The sequence below is a fragment of the Molothrus ater genome, chromosome 4 (genome assembly GCF_012460135.2).
Source record: "Molothrus ater isolate BHLD 08-10-18 breed brown headed cowbird chromosome 4, BPBGC_Mater_1.1, whole genome shotgun sequence".
Taxonomy (NCBI): Eukaryota; Metazoa; Chordata; class Aves; order Passeriformes; family Icteridae; genus Molothrus; species Molothrus ater.
In genome coordinates this window covers 13,472,603-13,490,503 of record NC_050481.2, presented here as the reverse complement: position 1 = coordinate 13,490,503, position 17,901 = coordinate 13,472,603, and the positions used below count along the sequence as shown (strand labels likewise).

Sequence of the window (17,901 nt, the reverse complement as noted above, 5' to 3'; positions counted from 1 at the left end):
AAGAACATAATTGTACAGCATTAGGATATTTTGAATTTGTCTCTCTCACAAAACTACGGGCAGTAAGAATATTAGAAGTAAGAAAAAGATGGAAAAGTACGATCTTGCTGAAACTCTGAATGCTTGGGCAAAGAAACAGCAATAACTACTGTGAGTTTACAGTTTACCTTTCACTGGGGCAAGAGATGGCCGCAGGTTGTCCAAATGATGGAAAAAGATCTTGTCACCTGTGGAACCAGGGGGCACAGAGGTTCCCACAGCCTCTCCATTCAGACGGCTTCTAACACGCTTTGGTGGGTGGGGTTTTTTGAAGAGCTGAAATTCATCAAGAATTCAAGATTCATTCAAGAAACTGATGATCATCACAAATTAGAGGTTCACAAGGGCACTAGCTTAAAAAGATCATAAATACATTCAATATATCTTCCAAAAATTCTGCAGGTAAGCAAATGCTTTACTGCTCTCAGTATTCACTAATAACTCATGGTGAACATTTCAAAAACCTTAAACAATACGAAAACCAACAAGGAGCAAAGTTGCCCTGCCCCCTGAGGCCGTGGCATCTTGGTACCCTCATGGAGTCTGTCAGAGCCCTCTTCCAAACACACCACCAGCTCTGCAATATTTTGCATCACAACTTTTTAAAATTTGAACCCAAATTGCCAGGCACACTGCTAGTGGAAGAGATGGGACAAAGAAGATGCACGTTACATTGTGCAGGAAAGGAGTGGAAAAATGCACAGCAGCCATGTCACAGAGAGCCTGCCCTGGATCCCCCATAGAAAATAAGAGAAGGAAACAAAGACTCTACAGTTACATAAAAATGTGCTCCAAGAGCACTCACTCTCAACAAAGCCTTAAGGAAGTTTTGAGTTTACCAAGTTTACTGCAGTCTATTTCCTCCAGCAAAGCATCATGCAATTCCTGGTAGATGTCACCACAGCTTTGTACCTAACAGGCATCTGAGGATGCAGGCAGAGCTCTGGACTCAGCTGCAGTGCTCTCTATTGCCCCACCCTCTGTCCCAGTCCCTATCTGTCCATCTGTCTGATTATCACCACAGGAGAGGGATTGGTTATTACGTAAGAGGAGAAAACTCTACAGCCACTACATAATTAGATTATTGAGAGAGAGCAAGGAAGGGAAAGGAGAAAAGCCACAGAAGACAGATAAGCAGTTCTTAGCCTTCCTTCCAAGCAATGAGAGACAGACAGCTCTAAATGGGTTGCCACAGGGAATATTGTGTGGCTCTCCTGAAACATTATGTGCTGAGAGCCGAGTTTAGAGTTTCCAACACATGGCTTGAGTTCCCAGCCAATTGCTGAAGGTATCTGCGGTTTCCACCAGATCTAGGATTGGAAATATTTACCAAAGACATTTAAGATTTTCACTGGATAGCAAAAAGACTCCAAAGAAATGCCCAATAAAAAACCCAAATCAAAACCACCAACACTGAGACCCCCCCTCAAACCTGAACCCCTAGATTTAATATTACATTGAATCATTTAATGTAGTCTCCTGAAGAGAACACAAACTTTAAAGCTGCACCAAAACCTGGTCTTTACAGCTTCTTAACTACAGCTGTCCTACAAGAGGGAATCACCCATGAGACTAGGATAAAAAAAAAGGAGAAGTTATTATAGAAATTGTTTTATTACAGGGTAACTTCAAATACCTTAGCACTGGGCATTACTTTGAAGTTGCACTTTCATTCTTCCCCTATGACTTTGCAGCAGGAACATAGTTCTGGGTTTTTTTAATGCTGATTTTAAGAGTTGAGCTATAATTCATTATGCCTTTATTTTAAGGATGTAAAGGGGAAAAAAGACATTTCTAACCTCACAAGTAAAGCCCAAAGTCCATCTTTGCATAATTTATGATGGAAACATAAATGATTTTGTATCACTGGAAGAATATTTACCAATATATACTCCCAAGAAGTTTCACTCCTAAAACACCTTCCTGTTTTATATTAACACATTTCAATTTGAGTGTTAACTGGAAAATAAGAATTCTACGAAGGGTATACCTGCTTTGGTATCTGTCCAAAGTTATTAATGAATCCTATGGTAGCTGTCTCTTTTAAAGGATCATTGATGTTATATATGTCCACTTGTCCCTCATAGAAGAGATGGTGAAAGACATTTACAGCTTCTACTGCAGCAGGGCCTTGCTGTTTATAGCCAAAGATCAAGTCAATCCACTCATGCAGGTGAGCACTCACAAAGTCACATTCCAGAGCCTGAAATTCAGAAGGCATGCATTAAAATGAGTTGAATTGCTCACTGATTGAATTTACTACACTTGTCACAAGAAGAAATGCAGAACATGATTTGACATATTTTTGTCACATTTTGACAAAGCTTTTCATTGAAGCAAGTCTGGCCTCAAAGTACTCTGTAGCCAAAAAGGAAGGAGAGGAAACGTTGGTCCTACAGACCTTGGCAACAATCAGACACCAAGCCTGAACTCACAGACTGGCCTGTGACTGCACAAATTGAGCTTAGATTATTGTGCAGTGGAAAGTCCCAACAGACATTCTACTGTCACCATTAAAATTGAAATTACCTCCCGATGGACTCTGATAAACTCACGAGGATCTCCTTTTGCCCATGGAGGGAGTATTACATCACCAAGTTTAGTGCCATTTTGTTTGCAACCTAATAAAAAGAAAAAGAAGGAAAAAAAATGAACAGAAGCACTGAATCTGAACTGCAACAGCAAAGGTGAAAAAAAAGAAAAAGAATCAAAGTCTAATATCATGTATGTATAAAGGAAGCCATTTCAGTCTCTTCTTTAAAATACTATTGTGGTTTTAAATGTCAGGCAATAAAACGTGAAAAATTCTGCCCCAGTTGTTCATGTAAGATTGCTTTCAGGAGAAAGAGTCCAAATACTCCTCGCTAAGGCTTCTGAGGAGGAAAACAGCATTTTATCATGGAATGAAATTGTCGTTTTACTCCTGAGAATAGCCTGTACTCCTGTGATGTGCAGCCAAACACATTTCCTAACAGTGCAGAGCTAACTGGTATCCCCCACAAGCTCCATGCCCAAGGACACTGGCAATTCCCTGATATGACCATGGCCTCGGCACAATACATTCACTCTGTGGACATCAAATAGTGGCATGTTGTGATTGACAAAAATATATTTGGTAAAACTCCTCAGTTATATTCTTGTTCTGTCACCTGTTGTCAAGAGACAATTCCACACTTCCTATTAACTTAGAGGAACACCTACACATTTCCAACTTTACAGGGGCACACAAAAAATAAGTGCAACACTCCAACAGAAACTTTAGTTGCATCACCAAACTTCAAATCTTCCTTTCTTTTCACCTGGGAGGATGGGAAGCAGGTTTGCTACAAATTACCACAATCTAAAGTACCTCAGTGTTTCACAACTGCTCCTAAAAGAGCCTTTTCTACTGTTGGTCCAAACTCTCAGTGAAGAATTTCCAATGGTTACAGTCTAAAATTATCAGATACAAAGATAAGTGGACAAGAGCTCAACATTTTTTCAGTAATACTCATATTCTTTAGTGTAAAATATAGATGGAAGAGGTTTTGCAAAGTGTTCTTTAGGTTTTGCTTTTTTTTTTTTTGTAAGGTTGTGCTTCCAATCTGCTACAATAGATTTTGAATAAAGGCTTGCAGGCCATTAAAACCTATGATTTGATTAATCTTTATTGTTGGTAATAGATTCACAGCACAGAGTTCAGAATATAAGAGCTTAACACCAGTGTTAAGAGTGACATATAATAAGTAACATGCATCTCCAACAAACAGGTCTCCTACACGACTCCTGCCGATTAATCACTATCGCAACTGCTGCGACAATTCAAAAAACCTTTAGGAAAATTTTCAGATGAAGTTCTAAAAATGAAGATTTTTCAAACAGATTTTGAGAAGCTTCAAAAAATAAACAACAAAGACAGTGAACACCATCATGGAATAGGTTACATGGAGAAAAATGCAAAGCAGTGAAATTCTAAGTAAAATATTATCTGTGCATTTTGAACTGGTAAAAAACCCCAAATTGACAAAAATACACTGCTCCAAACAAAAGTCTTTTCAGGGACTAGTTCTGCAATTCCCAGAAGACGCTTTTTACTAAACTGCTTACAATGAACACTCATGGCTTGAGAAAATACCTGGAAGTCTGTCTGGCTCTGTTCTCCCACCCACAGTGCTGCTATCAAGCTCTTTTTGCCTACCTAGGTCAAAATTGTTGGAATTGAGCAGGAACTCGGGGAGGTAGAAGAACTCTGGGATGAGCTCCTTCACGTCTGCCATGTTGTGCTTGGAGGCGGAGTACCAGGCCTCGCGCACGCTGTGGAACATGCGGTCAGCCAGGTCGAAGTGACCGCCCTGCGGGGCAGAGAGAGCAGCACGTCAGTGGCACAGCACCCCTCAGCATGGCAGGCTTTGCCAGCAAGGCAAATCAGAGCATCCTCTGCCAAATGAAGACACTAGAACATAGCACATTTCTTTTTTTAACGCAACCAATCTAATCAGCTGCATTACTTTCAGGTACATGATAACACAAAATATAGATACAGATATACAGAACTTTAGGAAAAGTCTCATCTGTCTGATTTCAAATCTAGTCTCTTTCAGAGAAACAGCAAAATATTTTTCACAATAGAACTCATTTTGGTTTTTGTCTGCGGCTACTTTGTTTTGTGTACATTTAGGAAAATGTTCAAACTACAAGGGAAAAAAAAAAGGTGAATTCCATCACATCTTTTAAAAAGACATATCAAAAACCTGCCAGGCAATAAGAACTCTGCTAAAAGGTGTTTCTTCTATGATATTTGATGAAAACAAAGCTGACTGATCTTATTTCCCAGCGATGCCTGAAATACACAGCAGGCAAGAAACTTGAAGTGCAGTTTTACCTGTAACCGTAAGAAAATCTGAGTAAAAGGCTCCATCCGGACAAGATAGGAAGCCACAATCATGGCTGAGGAATAGTGAGTCCCATAGTGATAAGCTGGGGTTTCCCCTGCAGATTAAAAATCATAAACACAGGAGAAATAAATTCATTAGGTGACAGAATCAGTACTACTGGAAAAAAAAAAATAACACTGCATTTTAATTACTGTGCAGCCTTGGACACCTTCAGAACTGGAATTTGTAATTTTCATTCTCAGATATCTGAAAGCTTTATGTTTTGTCACTTGAGTTTGGCTGCAGTACAGTAGCCCTAATTCAACAGGGTTCTGCAAAGCAGTACTGAATGGTTATTAATTTTTTGTTTTAATTAATTGAAATACTGCAGTGCAAACTACAGTGATTTCTGCTGAAGAAACATTTCTTTAAAAGTTTTTTTTTTTTAATTTTTGGTGTTATTTTGTACTATGGATTTAAAATCTTGGGCAGAAATACATATCAGAACTGTTGCCTACAGATTTTGTACAGCTTTTACTTTCTTAATTTCCGGGCAAAATGTCTGCACAAGCACACTTAGAAAATACTGATTTGTTTCTAAAAGTGAATGTCTTTGCCACCTACTGCTGTTTGACACAGAACAGCACTGCAGTAGTTAAACAGGCTTCTATCTTCAATGAAGGCACACAAGAAAACTTGTTTTGCTAAACACAGAAGTTTTATTTTCAATATACAAGAAACCTCTAAAATCATGGCTAGGTAACTTAGTTGCATCTCATTCTGAGGCTTTTTTAGCTAAGAAGCTGCTGTTTCCTCAGCCAAAAAACCATACTTTAAGATTAGAAATGAAAAAACTAGAATACTGCTAATGCAGAAGCATTTGAATTCTTTGTACTACTAATTTTCATACAGCAGCAATCAAACTGTATTAGCAGACACAGCTGGTTGTGTGCTTCATGTGCCTGCCCATATATATACATAATATTAAACTCATCTAAACGTGCAACTGTTCTTTGTTTTTACATATAAACAAAGATGTCATTTAGATTTAAAACAACACAGAAAGAAAGCCAACATCTCTAAGTTCTAATTTAGACTTTGTTGGATGGTCACAAAAAAAAACATGGCAGAGTTCTGCACATCCATATCCAAATCTCTCTCCCCACATTATAAAAAAATCCATGAGTCCTTCCTATGATGACGGGCACATGTTCGTCTGTTCTTTCTGCAGGATGGATTATTACTTACCATTGGGATCCTCCCAATCCTTGTATCGCTTCTTGTACTGGGCTAACCTGTCCTCTGTTTGAGCTCCCATGGGCTTGGCCAGGTTTCTGAATGTTTTGGGATTTGTAAGATCCAGTTCCTTTAAAAATAAATCAGACAACGATTTTATAAAACCAAACCACATCCTTTGAAAGCTGCTGATTACCACAGTTAACACCACCTACCTTTTAAGGTTGTTATCCCTGCTTTCTACACACACAGCAAGTGCCATGTTGGATATGCTTAAAACAGTCCTTCAGTCTGATCCAAGACAGCCAGCCTGTTTTATCTGCAATCACATCTGGGCTCTGCACAACTTCTGCCCTGCTCCTCTTATCCTGTCCCCAGTTCCCCCTAATTTTTTCACAAATACTCAACAAGTCCCCTAACAATATTTTATGTAATGGTCTGGTTGGTGGCAATGGCTGTCCAAAAGCATCAATAGGATGTTTCATCTTTTTCAAAAGCATATTCTTTCACCATGGGGCCAGATTTCATAGTAGCCCCTACCACAGTCTTCTGAACAAGGATACCTTCTCTGTGGGCTTAGCATACTTCAGGATACACAGCTTAAAGCTAATGCAGACATTTACAGGAACTGCTGCAAGGTAGAGGGGCAAATGCCTCTCTCTGGATTCCAGCCCTCACCTGTGCACAGGCCAACAACATCTGTAAAACCAGCCCAGCCAAGATTCTCTAATACCCTCCCTGTTGAGAAGTGGGAGAAACACAATAGAAACGTTCAACTTACACAAGACCACTATCAAGGCTGGCGAGATGTTTTATTTACCTCTGAGTCATAGTCTGCAAGGATCCAGGGGAAGACAGGGTACTGCATGAGGTCATTATAGGATCTGCCAGCCAGGGTGTTCAAGTGCATCAGGTACTGGAAGTTACTGATTTCTCCTCTCTTAAGGCAGACAGATAACAGCACAGTAAATTTTTCACTTTACAACAATCAAATGTCAACCAGCCAGACTGTCAATGTGCAGCCCTCCTCAAACAAACTTACTTCAATATTGCAATGCTCACTCTATTTTTACTACAGCTCTCCCCCTGCAATTCAACAGTAGAACCATTTCTTATTTGATGATGATACCACGAAATGCTAAAAATTAAATGCTGAGATACACTTGCTACAACAGTGTGTTCCACCAGTTAGAATAAGAGGATGCAACTTATGTGTATTGATTATTTATGTATCACTACAAAATGTGGAATTTAATACAAAAAATACCCCAGCATTTTCATACTTACTTCCCATCTTTGAGTAACAGATTTTTCTCCCACTAAAGTGCTAAGCAAGCCAGACCTAGCAGGAAGAAGAAAGTGAATTTCTTGAGTTTGCAGTAAGAACTCGGTTACATTTTCACAACCCAAAATTTCAACATTAAAAGTTATAAATTGCAACCATTAGAAGAACATGTATCCTTTCCTTTTGCAGTACCTTTTTAAAAAATTCTAAACACGCACTGTAAAAATTATGCATGTTAATTATGCAATTCATTGCAAGTGGTGGCTGATGAGTAAAATATTTTTAACAAATTGGATAAATCTGATGGCTTCAGCACTCCAATACCTTTCAGAATGTATCAGTATACCGATAACATTAATTCTGATATTCTCCAGATAATCATGATATCAATGCAAGCATCATATATTGGAAACTGATGAGCCCCAGAGGTTGTGAGGAACAGAACCACCTACCCTTGCTCTACGCTGGTGTTTGGTCTCTGCCCAGACACTGACTCCGAGCTGTCGGTCAGAGATGGCACCACAGCCAAAAACCTGCAGCAGCAGTTAGAAGATTATGATTAGTGTTTCTGCCTTTGGGATGTCATCTCTTGAAAAGCAGCATGCATTTAGTACAGTTCCAGACTTCCTTTTGAGCAGCTCCACAACATCCCCAACAAAATCACAGGAGCCTCTTCTCACTAAAGGCATGTAGTGCCTTCTAGTGGCTCTTTCCTGCAGCAGTAAGCTGCTAGCAGGCACCAAACAAAGCCTCCACACATAGGTATTTGCAAACATTCATGTTAAATACTCTAATTTATTTTACATTACCTTTGATAAACTTTGTTTCTAACCCCTTTCTGGAAAGCTAGAAGATAGTTCCGTCCATCTCCTGAGAAAACTTCAATTGCAATTGGCTGAAAACAGAGGACAAACCCATGTCAACAATAACTTATTTTCTTGTCACCTCTGAAGCCCAAGCACAGACCAGTTTAGTCATGCTATATGTGGCACTAAATTACAGTGAAGCAGACTTTGCTTAATGCAACCAAATGTTTTATTTTTGGATGACTGACATTGACTGACACGCCCAATAAACTAAATCTGGGTAAGTTGCAACAAGGATGCCCAATCTAAATGCTTCAATTTCAACACAGTCAATAGCTTCTCTTTCCAAATATTCTTCAGTTATGTATTGATTTTCATTTCTAAAAATTACATCATCAAAACACTCCAAATATGGTGTCCAAGTTACCTGCAAAAGATATCTCCTTTTGTGCACCTCCTTGATATCTTCATATGCAAAAATGCTGCAAGTTCTTTTGAGTTGACTTGGACCTTGCCTTGCTCCCCTAGGTATGATTGGCTCATGCATCCTGTAAAGGAACATAAACAGGCCTGAGTGAAGTGATTAAAAAGAAGAGAAATTTTCTTCGTGGAAAAGAATTATTCAATTAATTTCATATGAGAGTCCAGTTACAGAAACAGCTGATAACATATTTTCACAATATACCATACTACGAATTGCTCAGTACCTGAGGTCTTCCAGCATCTTACATTATCTTGGAATTGACTCCTCAAAAACCTCATTGAATACTTCTTGTTCAGCTTCTAAGGATCAAGGAAACTCTCAATGAATGTACTCACTTTGGAGGCAGTGTCTCAATGTCCCGTATCTCCCTGGTGGCTGTCATGGTAAACCCATCGATTACGTAGAAGTGCTCTTTCCCAAAAAGAAGCAGCCCCTCGCTGGTGTCAAGGCCCTGAACCCGAGCACAGCGGTACATGTGCTGGATCTATGAGGAAAAGCAGATGCTTAGGGAAAGCAGGTTAAGGAGCACAGGCTCAGACCACTGCTCTGTTAGAACAAGTCCCAGAGACTGCTGTATCATTTGCACATACAGCAAAAATCTTGTCAGTCTCTCCTTTAATCAGACCTAATGCCTAATCCCTCCCTAACTGGGGAGGAAGTTGGATAAAGCCTCATTAGTATGATATAAATGTATCTATTTACCAGTTTATCTGCTCGCACTACGCTGCCTATTTTAGAACTTTCAGCCTACTCAACCATGATCACAATGCTATTTAATGGTATACTTCTCATGGACAAAGCCTGAAATACCAAATACACAGCATGGTAAATCACCACTGATCTTGGGCATAAAATACTATTTATCAAGGCTTCACATTCTAATGAAGGCAACAATTAATTAGGAACAGTGTGCTAAATTCAGCGCTTACATTTTCAATGTTTATTTTCTATCCTGATTATTAAGTTGACAGGACAATAAACCAAGCATGGGATAGCTCATAGCCTTCATTTCAGGGCAGGTGAATTTTTCCCTTGCAGGCAGAAGGTAAAAAAAAACCCCACAATGTTTCCAGTACAGCATTTTTAGGGTCAGGCACACAAAGAACACATTTAAGGAAGAAGCTGATGAAATATACAGACCAAGGAAGATATATAGGACATTTATTCATGTCTGGGACACATAATGAAGAAATTCCAATACATTAAATTCTTAGTGTTTTGACACAGTACCTTCTCTCCTTCTTCAAGAAGTCGAAGCAAAGTTGTATTGTCAGTCTTCTCCTCTTCATCAATTGAACTCCCCTCAACAATTTGATCCTGTGACTGGTCCTGGTTCTCATCATCTCCTCCATCAGGAGCAGAGCGAGATCGTTTCAGGGGAGGCTTCACCAGGCCTGGAAAAGAACAGAGACAGATAAATGTCATAAAGAGACACAGAAAATTGACTTCACAGAACCTATAATCTTTCAAATTACTGACCCAATGCCAAGAGAGAAAAACAAGAGTCCTGCAGGACTTACGCTTGTCTTAATGCAAACGCATGAGAGGATAACAAACCAAACTATCTAACCTTTGACTCTTGCAATAGTGTCCTCCCCATGCTCTGGCTCCTGCTGAGCTGTTTCCCCAACTGTGCTCTCTTCTATGGCGTCCTGGAAGACGGCAGGGTTTCCGGAAGCCAGGCGCATGTAGTACTCCTTGCTGTCATAACTGATGGCTCTCCTGTAGCGAGCAGGTTTCTTGGGAATAATGGAAGAAATCGCTTGGTCAGCCAATTCCTCCCTCGGTCCCTCAGTGAAGGTCTTTCAGGAACAGGGTGTGCAGCACAGTGCATGCCCATTGAGTGTTTTGTGCGTGCTCATATACCAACACAGACAGGAACAGAGACTCTTCAGGAGATCTGATCTGTTGGCTAATTTGCAAGGAGCTATAGAGCCATTTAAGCAAACATGGGGTTGCAGAAAAGCCTGCAGATAAAACTAGAACATAGGGAGTAGGTGTAGTCAGTATGTTATGACCTGTCATAAAAGGCTGAGATACTTGTGCTTAACACTGATTGCTCAGAAGGCCATTTTATCATCTTTTTACTCCCTACCAACATATGTACTTTATTTGTTAGCCAGCTGACTTCTCTGTTAGGCAGTAATTTGAATAAAAAATTGCCTCAAGAAGATACAACTATGTGGAAGCTGGTATGAACTAAAAGCACCCAGGGATTGGCTTTAAGTCTCAAAAATTCTTCATTAATTTAGTTGCTTCTTTTTTCATAAAGTTTCTGATGGCTTATGGGGAGGAGACTGGCATGAGAATATGCATGTGCCTGAAGTAAATATTTGAGCATTGTTTGTACCTTTGTACAAACAATGTGGTGTTTGTGGTGTTTTTGGTCTTTTTTTGTGGGGTTTTTTTTTTGCTTTGTTGAGTGTTTGTTGTTTTGATTTGGGGTTTTTTTCTGTGTGTAATGTTTCCTTCCTCTTTGTCTGTCCCAACCCCCATCACAGGGTAATTCTTATGTTCCTCACTTAATTAAGGAAGCAACATTCAGAACAGAAATCAAACTAACTTTATTACAAGTTGATGCTTAGGATGATAAAGATACTAAGATCAACAACACAGAAATTATTCAGGTCAAATTGGCTGCTACCAAAAATCAAAAACTTAAGGCACTGTAATTTAATTTGCTGACTTATGTTTAACCAAGTCTTCACTTCTTATCAGCACAAAACTGCCATTTAAACGATGCTTAAAACATTTGTGGAAACAACTCATGTATAACCTACAAAGAGAAATCTTTTATAGCACTGCTAAGGTGAAGGAATGAAGGAAAACAGTAACAATTGATATTAGATATTCTGTATAATAGAATTACTTGCATTTATATGAATTAGATAATTGTAGAAGGAAATTCAAAATGAGTGAATGCACATTACACACTGTACTTAGTGATGGGCAAGACCGTGACTCTAATTAACAGAGAAAGGCATAATATTGAAATGCTTGCAGAGAAGCCACTTCCAAGAATGTCTGTTCTTTTCAAGAAAGGATTCATATTTTTTAAGCAAATGTGTGCATTTTATCAATAGCAAAACAGAGAAGAGTCAGCTAAGACAAAATTAATATGGCCTTTAACAAAAGTCAGCCTTTTAAAGCCCATTATGGACAAAAAGGAGAAAAAATGCTCCCCAGATCCTCTCTTAGAAGGAAACACTTTCCCAGTAAGTGCTTCCAAGCGATGTGTTGCCCATTACTAAATGTGTTCCACTGACCAATAGTTTCAGGTCCCAAAGCCACAACACTCCACACAGTGAGAACAGTGGTAGCACAGCCCAACACAGCCTGTTAGTGTGCAGCAAAGAAGGGAAGGTCTACAGAAAGTTTAATTAGGTGAAGGTTGAGGACAGCACAGTAACATCTTCTAATGTGATTACTGAAAAAAAACCTTAGGTCTGGAATTGTTTACTGAAAGAGCGAGTTGAAAGCCAAACGTAGAAGCCTTGTTAAGACTGCCTAACATGCAGAAGTTGTATTTATTTTACATTCTTTCAGTCAGTGTACTTGGTTCTTTACCTTTTGAGGAATGGTATCATCAGATGTCTCAGGAAGTCTGTTTGAGAAGTCAGACTGGAAACAGGGCATCAATTACATAAGCATCAATTACATCAGAGAAAGAACACTTTTGAGAAGAATGTATGATGGCATGTTCTCTACTTCATGTGAATTAGACTGTCACTACAGCTACTGTGTGTCAGACCACAAGCAGGCAAAAATATCTAATAGTTTAAAATTTACTGACTTCAAAGTTTTTTCTGCTTTTTTAAAGTACTTTGACACTCAGACATAATTTGAGGGGAAAAAAATCCTGCATGCATACACACATGCTTAAAAAGACATAATAAAGACTGCTTCCTTTCTTAAAAGCAGTGTTCCAAAATTAACAGGAACTAACTGCAAAGCTTTCAAAGGCCACGAAATTTTCTGCTCCACAGCCCACCTTCATCTTCATGGACTGACGAAAGTACATTTCAGAAGTGCACCCAAACCAAGACCTGTAGCCCTTTTTTCCTTTTTTTTTTTCAGATCACCTTTTGCACATTATCTAGATTAAGGACAAGAACCCAGACTGAACCTCACACGATAATGGAACTTTCAGTCTCTGGAGGCTTGTGAAGATGCCAGTGCTGTTTGTTGGCAGGATCACTCAGCACACCTCACATTATATTGCAACATATCCAAATTTGCTTTGTTTTGAGCCAAGTGACTCAGTCCCTTCCCTAAATATAGCATGAGGAACAACTGGACTTTACCAACCATTTAGAACAGACAGAAGAATATCAGGTCGTACCAAAAGAGTAAAATATCTTTCTTAAGAAAAAGTTATCAAGGAGAAAAAAAAAAAGCAGCATTTTGCAACAGGGTGTAATCACCCATCTCACCCATCCCAAACTCCTGAATACTTACCAGCAGGTTTGTTTCCTGCTCAGCCTCGGGCATGTAGGGATACTGAGTATAAAACATGTCATTCCGCACCATCTTTTTCCTCATTCTGCAGGGCCCCTCAGTCATCTCCAGCATCCACTTGTCCAGGTGGGAGCCGATGGGGGGCCCCCAGAGCCCTCGCTCTCGCAGTAACTCGTACTCAATTTGAGACCACTCCTCAGTCACGTATTTCAATGCATTCTGCTGGCGCTGCACACAAACACATAAATGCATGGAATTTGAAAAATGATTTTAAGAATGAAACCAGATACGAGGACTTCCTGTCCTTATTGGCACAGGAGAGAAGTTCAATGAAGTGAAGTTTCGTGGTCGGTTTTTGAAACAAATTGCTTTGAATGACCTGTTTCTCTCAGAAGTTATTTTTTAAGATTTATAGCACATAGCTCAGCAACCAGTTTGAATGAAATGCCTTTGGGAATGATTGGCAGACACCACAGGGTGGAACAATTTCATTCTGGAAGGCACAGACCAGCCACTTTCTATTATTGGATGATACCACAAAATTTTCTTTGTGTTACTATGAGAGTAGCATTTAGACACAATGCTTCTCCACATTTCCTCTCAGTTTTTGTACAATGCTTTAGAAATACAGCATACTTCCAATCACTCTCCTTTTGTTCCCTGCTTTGGTTTTTTTTACACTTGTAAGGAATTTAAGCTTCTTTAAAAAAATTCACACTTAACATGTGATATTGGTACAAGAATTTTCATCTACAACCAGATCAAAATGAGTTTATTTGATTGTACCTAAAAACCCCTTAAAAATAACAACTGTTTGTAAACATCCATGCATTTCACCTATGAGAGCCCAATATTTCACAAGTCTCATACTGAGAAATGGCATTGGTATAACTTAACAGGCCAAAGTATCAGTGTCAGGTAATTAGCACTGCAAGCCATCCATACCTCCTGGTATTCTTTATACTGCATATCAACCAGGTCCCGAACCACTGCAATGTGAGTAAACATCCACTGGGAAATTTCCTAAGACAAAAAACAAGGTGACAAACAGAATAAACAAGAGTTTGTTATGTAAACAAGAGTTTGTTCTTATAAACAAGAGTTTGTTTGAATGAACAGCCTAGGAATACACCACATTGCTAAACTTGCTCACAAAGAATAGTTCCTTAAAATAAGCATTCAGAACATTCCTAAACAGATTGGCACTGAGAAAGAGTACTCTTCCCTTCTTCCTTTTAAGTAATATTTTGTGGATAGTGCCTAGTTTGCTGGAAATCCTCAAGACACCCACCCCTCCTCACTTTGTCCCACGGTATCTCTGTTTTCACTTATTGCTTCCTCTTCTGATACAACCAGGACCAGTTCCTGTCAGCTCCATTTGTTAAGTTCTTCCCTTTCCCCTTCATTATATACCTGCTCACCAGCAAAAGGACTGAGAGCACTGAGAATTCATTAATTTCTCAATTCCACTAATTTTCAGCTCAGAAAGAGAACTAGCAGCATATTTTTCCACAAAATTTTCAAACCCCTCTTTCCATCTTGAGGGCAGAATGGGGAAAAAACCCAACATTTGTATCACAGCTTCCATTTCAGTGCAGCATTGCAAACTGAACTTAAGACCCAGACTACCACAGTCATGAAACAGAAGCAGCTGAGCAGTCTCACCAACAATGAAGGGCTGACTCTCAGCTTAAGGTTACAGATATGCAGATGGACCTACTAAATTAGACACACAGAAGCAAGATGCCTAGTCTGGAGAGTCAAAAAAGGGAAAGAAAACCAAGCACAAGATAATACTTCACCCTGTGCAAGACACCCCACCTTGGGATATTTACCACAAATCCTGAACATATATTGCTGGATTTTAGACTGCATGTTATTTCTTGACAGAAAATACCTGTGTGGAGAGGTTGTGTTTACTCAGCCCACTCTCCTTGCGGTTCCTCCTGGAACCAGTCAGTTTAGAGAGGCCAAATCCACTGCTGACTCTTGAAAGTTTGGACTGTGTGGTTGGAACCAAAGCCTCTCCTCTACTGATGCATTTTTTCTCATGAGCTGAAAAACAAAGGATTAGGAGCACTTTTAAGAAGGTTTTTTTTCCCCCTCCCCCCATTATGCTTGTTTTTTTAGATAGAATGACCTTTTCTGTTGCTTCAAAAAAGGTGTAGCTGTACTCAAACGCTTTCTGCAAATACACTGGCCATGAGGGAGATATTGGAAACCTTAACAAACATCAGCCAGGAACACACAGAAACACAGATACTGCAAAAACAAGTATTCCAGGTTTCCAAATATGTTTTCTGTACATCCAGGTTAACCTCAATTACTTCAGAACTGTGAAATAATCAAATGAGTCACATCTACGGAATTGTAATTTCTGCTGTCTAAACTCTTGCTAATTCAGTCAAGCACCAATTGATCTTTATTACATGGATGCAGAGCTAATTTGTCTGTAACTTGTCCACCAGGATTCCTGGGTCCTTTTCCTGCAGAACTGCTTCCTATGCTGAACATATTTCCTAGCCAAGAATTAGTCATAGCATCACTGCTGCTAGAGAAGGACTGCTCAGCCACCAATTTCCCATCTCAACACCAGACCAAGAGTTTGCAGGCTGCACCCAGACATGCTTAAGAGGATCCCCTTCCCTGCCTGGCACATCTAATCCTTGGAATGGTAATAGAGGTCACCACAATTCAAGGGTTCATGGGGAGGAGCTCAAAGCTTCTGCCACTGTAATCCACAATAAGCTATTTGCTAACTCAGAGAGGGCCCTGTGCACTGGAATGTAAGAATATCCTGTTTATGTCCTGTTTCTGAAGGATTCTGTATTACACAGTGCCAGTTTAGAGAGTATTTACAGCTACAAAAAAAGTTAAGCCTATATTAAAACATCCAGTGCATACAGTTTATGCTGAGGAAATCCATCCTTCTGGACAGCCAAATCCTCAAGTCAGGACTTACCCAAATGATTTTGCCAACATTTTAAACTCGCTTCCTCAATGAAAGGTCTGGCAACAGTTATATCCACTTGGCCACGATCATTGACAGGCAGTGTCACTTTGAAAACTTCTTCCAAAACCTGTTTTTTACTGTGGATCAGCTCTGTCCACACTCTGTTTATGGCTTTTAAAAGAAGCTGGCGACCTGCATAAGTACAAGATCACAAACAGCAAGCTCTCTACAGTGCTCATAGCATTGACAATTTTACAGTAAGGAAATTAATGATTTCTGTGATTACACTGTAGTTTCTCTCCCCCCCTTGCATGATGTGTGAAATACCTTTGGCCAGAACGCCTGTTTTTGCCATTATGTATGCTATCAGAAAGTCCAGCAATTAATTTTGACGAGTTTTTTCCCTGTGAATTTGAAACACTGGCTCTGATTAGTTGTGACTCATCTCCAACACCCATCTATTAACAAAATTAGATTGAAAAAACCTTATAGGAGTCTGTGTCTATAAATATATATATAATTCTATACGTACATTATGCTTCAGCTTTTTCACATATAACGTGTGCCTAAGTACCTGCATCAATATTAAATACACACATTTAAGAATCACTGAATACTTTCATCCATAGCAAGTTCATAAATTTCCTTTGAGTGAAAGATTGTAAGCATACCACAAAATAGTAACTGTATAGTTTATACCATATATTTCTTATCTTAAAATGAGCCACTTCTATTGCATTTAAAGTAATGCACATAAAACTGTCTTTCTAATTCTGGAGAATGTCCAGAAAACAATGAAGAGCTCTTACTATTCTAACAAAACATTAATTTATCCTCAATGTGTCCATCTTGGTACTTCCTTGAAGAGCCTTTTCATCTATTTTTATGCAATTTTATACACACACAGTCCCGGTGCCCCTCCAGAGAGTAACTGGGTAACACACACATACCACAAGACCCTGCCCTGGGTCACTGGGGTAAAAGATTAGTGATGACAATACAGAAGTGGCATTATGAGACATCTGTGGCTTTGTCATTCTCAGATTACCTTCACTGACATCTTGATTGTAGACTCCATCTGGTTCTATATCAGAGGGGATCATAATGTGCCAAGTTGTCATCCTGGCTTCTGCTTCCAATCCAAACCCATCAACATTGCTACAAACACACAATGGATTAACAATCATCAGAATAAAAAGACACAAAAACCCAAGCCAAGATAAAGCATTTGATTTTGTATCAGATTCACAAAGATTAATACACACTACTATAGCAAAGCATCTTCACTTCTGTCCATTTGAGGTCTGACAATTTGTGGTCACAAGCTGAACTGAAGGTTTATGAAGAGATGATGTGCCACAGATACTGGTGTCACTAGCAGAAGATGGTGATATTTGAAGAAACACAGAACAGACGAGGTCAGAAATGGGGAACACTGGGGTTTGATGACTGTTACTAAGCATCTTTGGATGAAACACAAGTTGTGGATCTTCTTGGAAAGAACAAATGAAAATGCCAGGCTGGCATTTGCAGCAATGCAGGAAAGGAGGTGTCTACAGCATTTGTCACAGATGCCTGATTTAATGCATGACTGGCCTTACTCAATGCTATACAGAAGAAATACCAAGATATTGAGCTTGTATGAAGTGATTCAACAGACAGTAAATCCAGTGACAGGACCCTCTGACTAGTAATTACCTAGCACCAGTGCTTCCTTCTATCTTTAAAACATTTCAATTTATAAAAGGTCAACAACAAAATAGCTGGATAAACACATTTGTCAGTAT

General features: G+C 39.3%; 1 protein-coding gene across 1 annotated transcript in view; it reads right to left on the bottom strand.

The window, feature by feature from the left end:
- Nucleotides 1-17,901, bottom strand: part of WDFY3 (WD repeat and FYVE domain containing 3) — a 151,730-nt gene that overhangs the window by 11,099 nt on the left and 122,730 nt on the right. Inside the window, 20 exon segments of the mRNA XM_054514773.1 lie at nt 168-315; nt 2,030-2,242; nt 2,569-2,660; nt 4,217-4,370; nt 4,901-5,007; nt 6,141-6,258; nt 6,949-7,068; nt 7,416-7,470; nt 7,866-7,946; nt 8,223-8,308; nt 8,647-8,767; nt 9,039-9,187; nt 9,934-10,097; nt 10,274-10,442; nt 12,271-12,324; nt 13,162-13,389; nt 14,107-14,184; nt 15,059-15,216; nt 16,124-16,306; nt 17,163-17,272. Of these exon segments, the coding sequence (XP_054370748.1) occupies nt 168-315; nt 2,030-2,242; nt 2,569-2,660; nt 4,217-4,370; nt 4,901-5,007; nt 6,141-6,258; nt 6,949-7,068; nt 7,416-7,470; nt 7,866-7,946; nt 8,223-8,308; nt 8,647-8,767; nt 9,039-9,187; nt 9,934-10,097; nt 10,274-10,442; nt 12,271-12,324; nt 13,162-13,389; nt 14,107-14,184; nt 15,059-15,216; nt 16,124-16,306; nt 17,163-17,272 (2,588 nt within the window).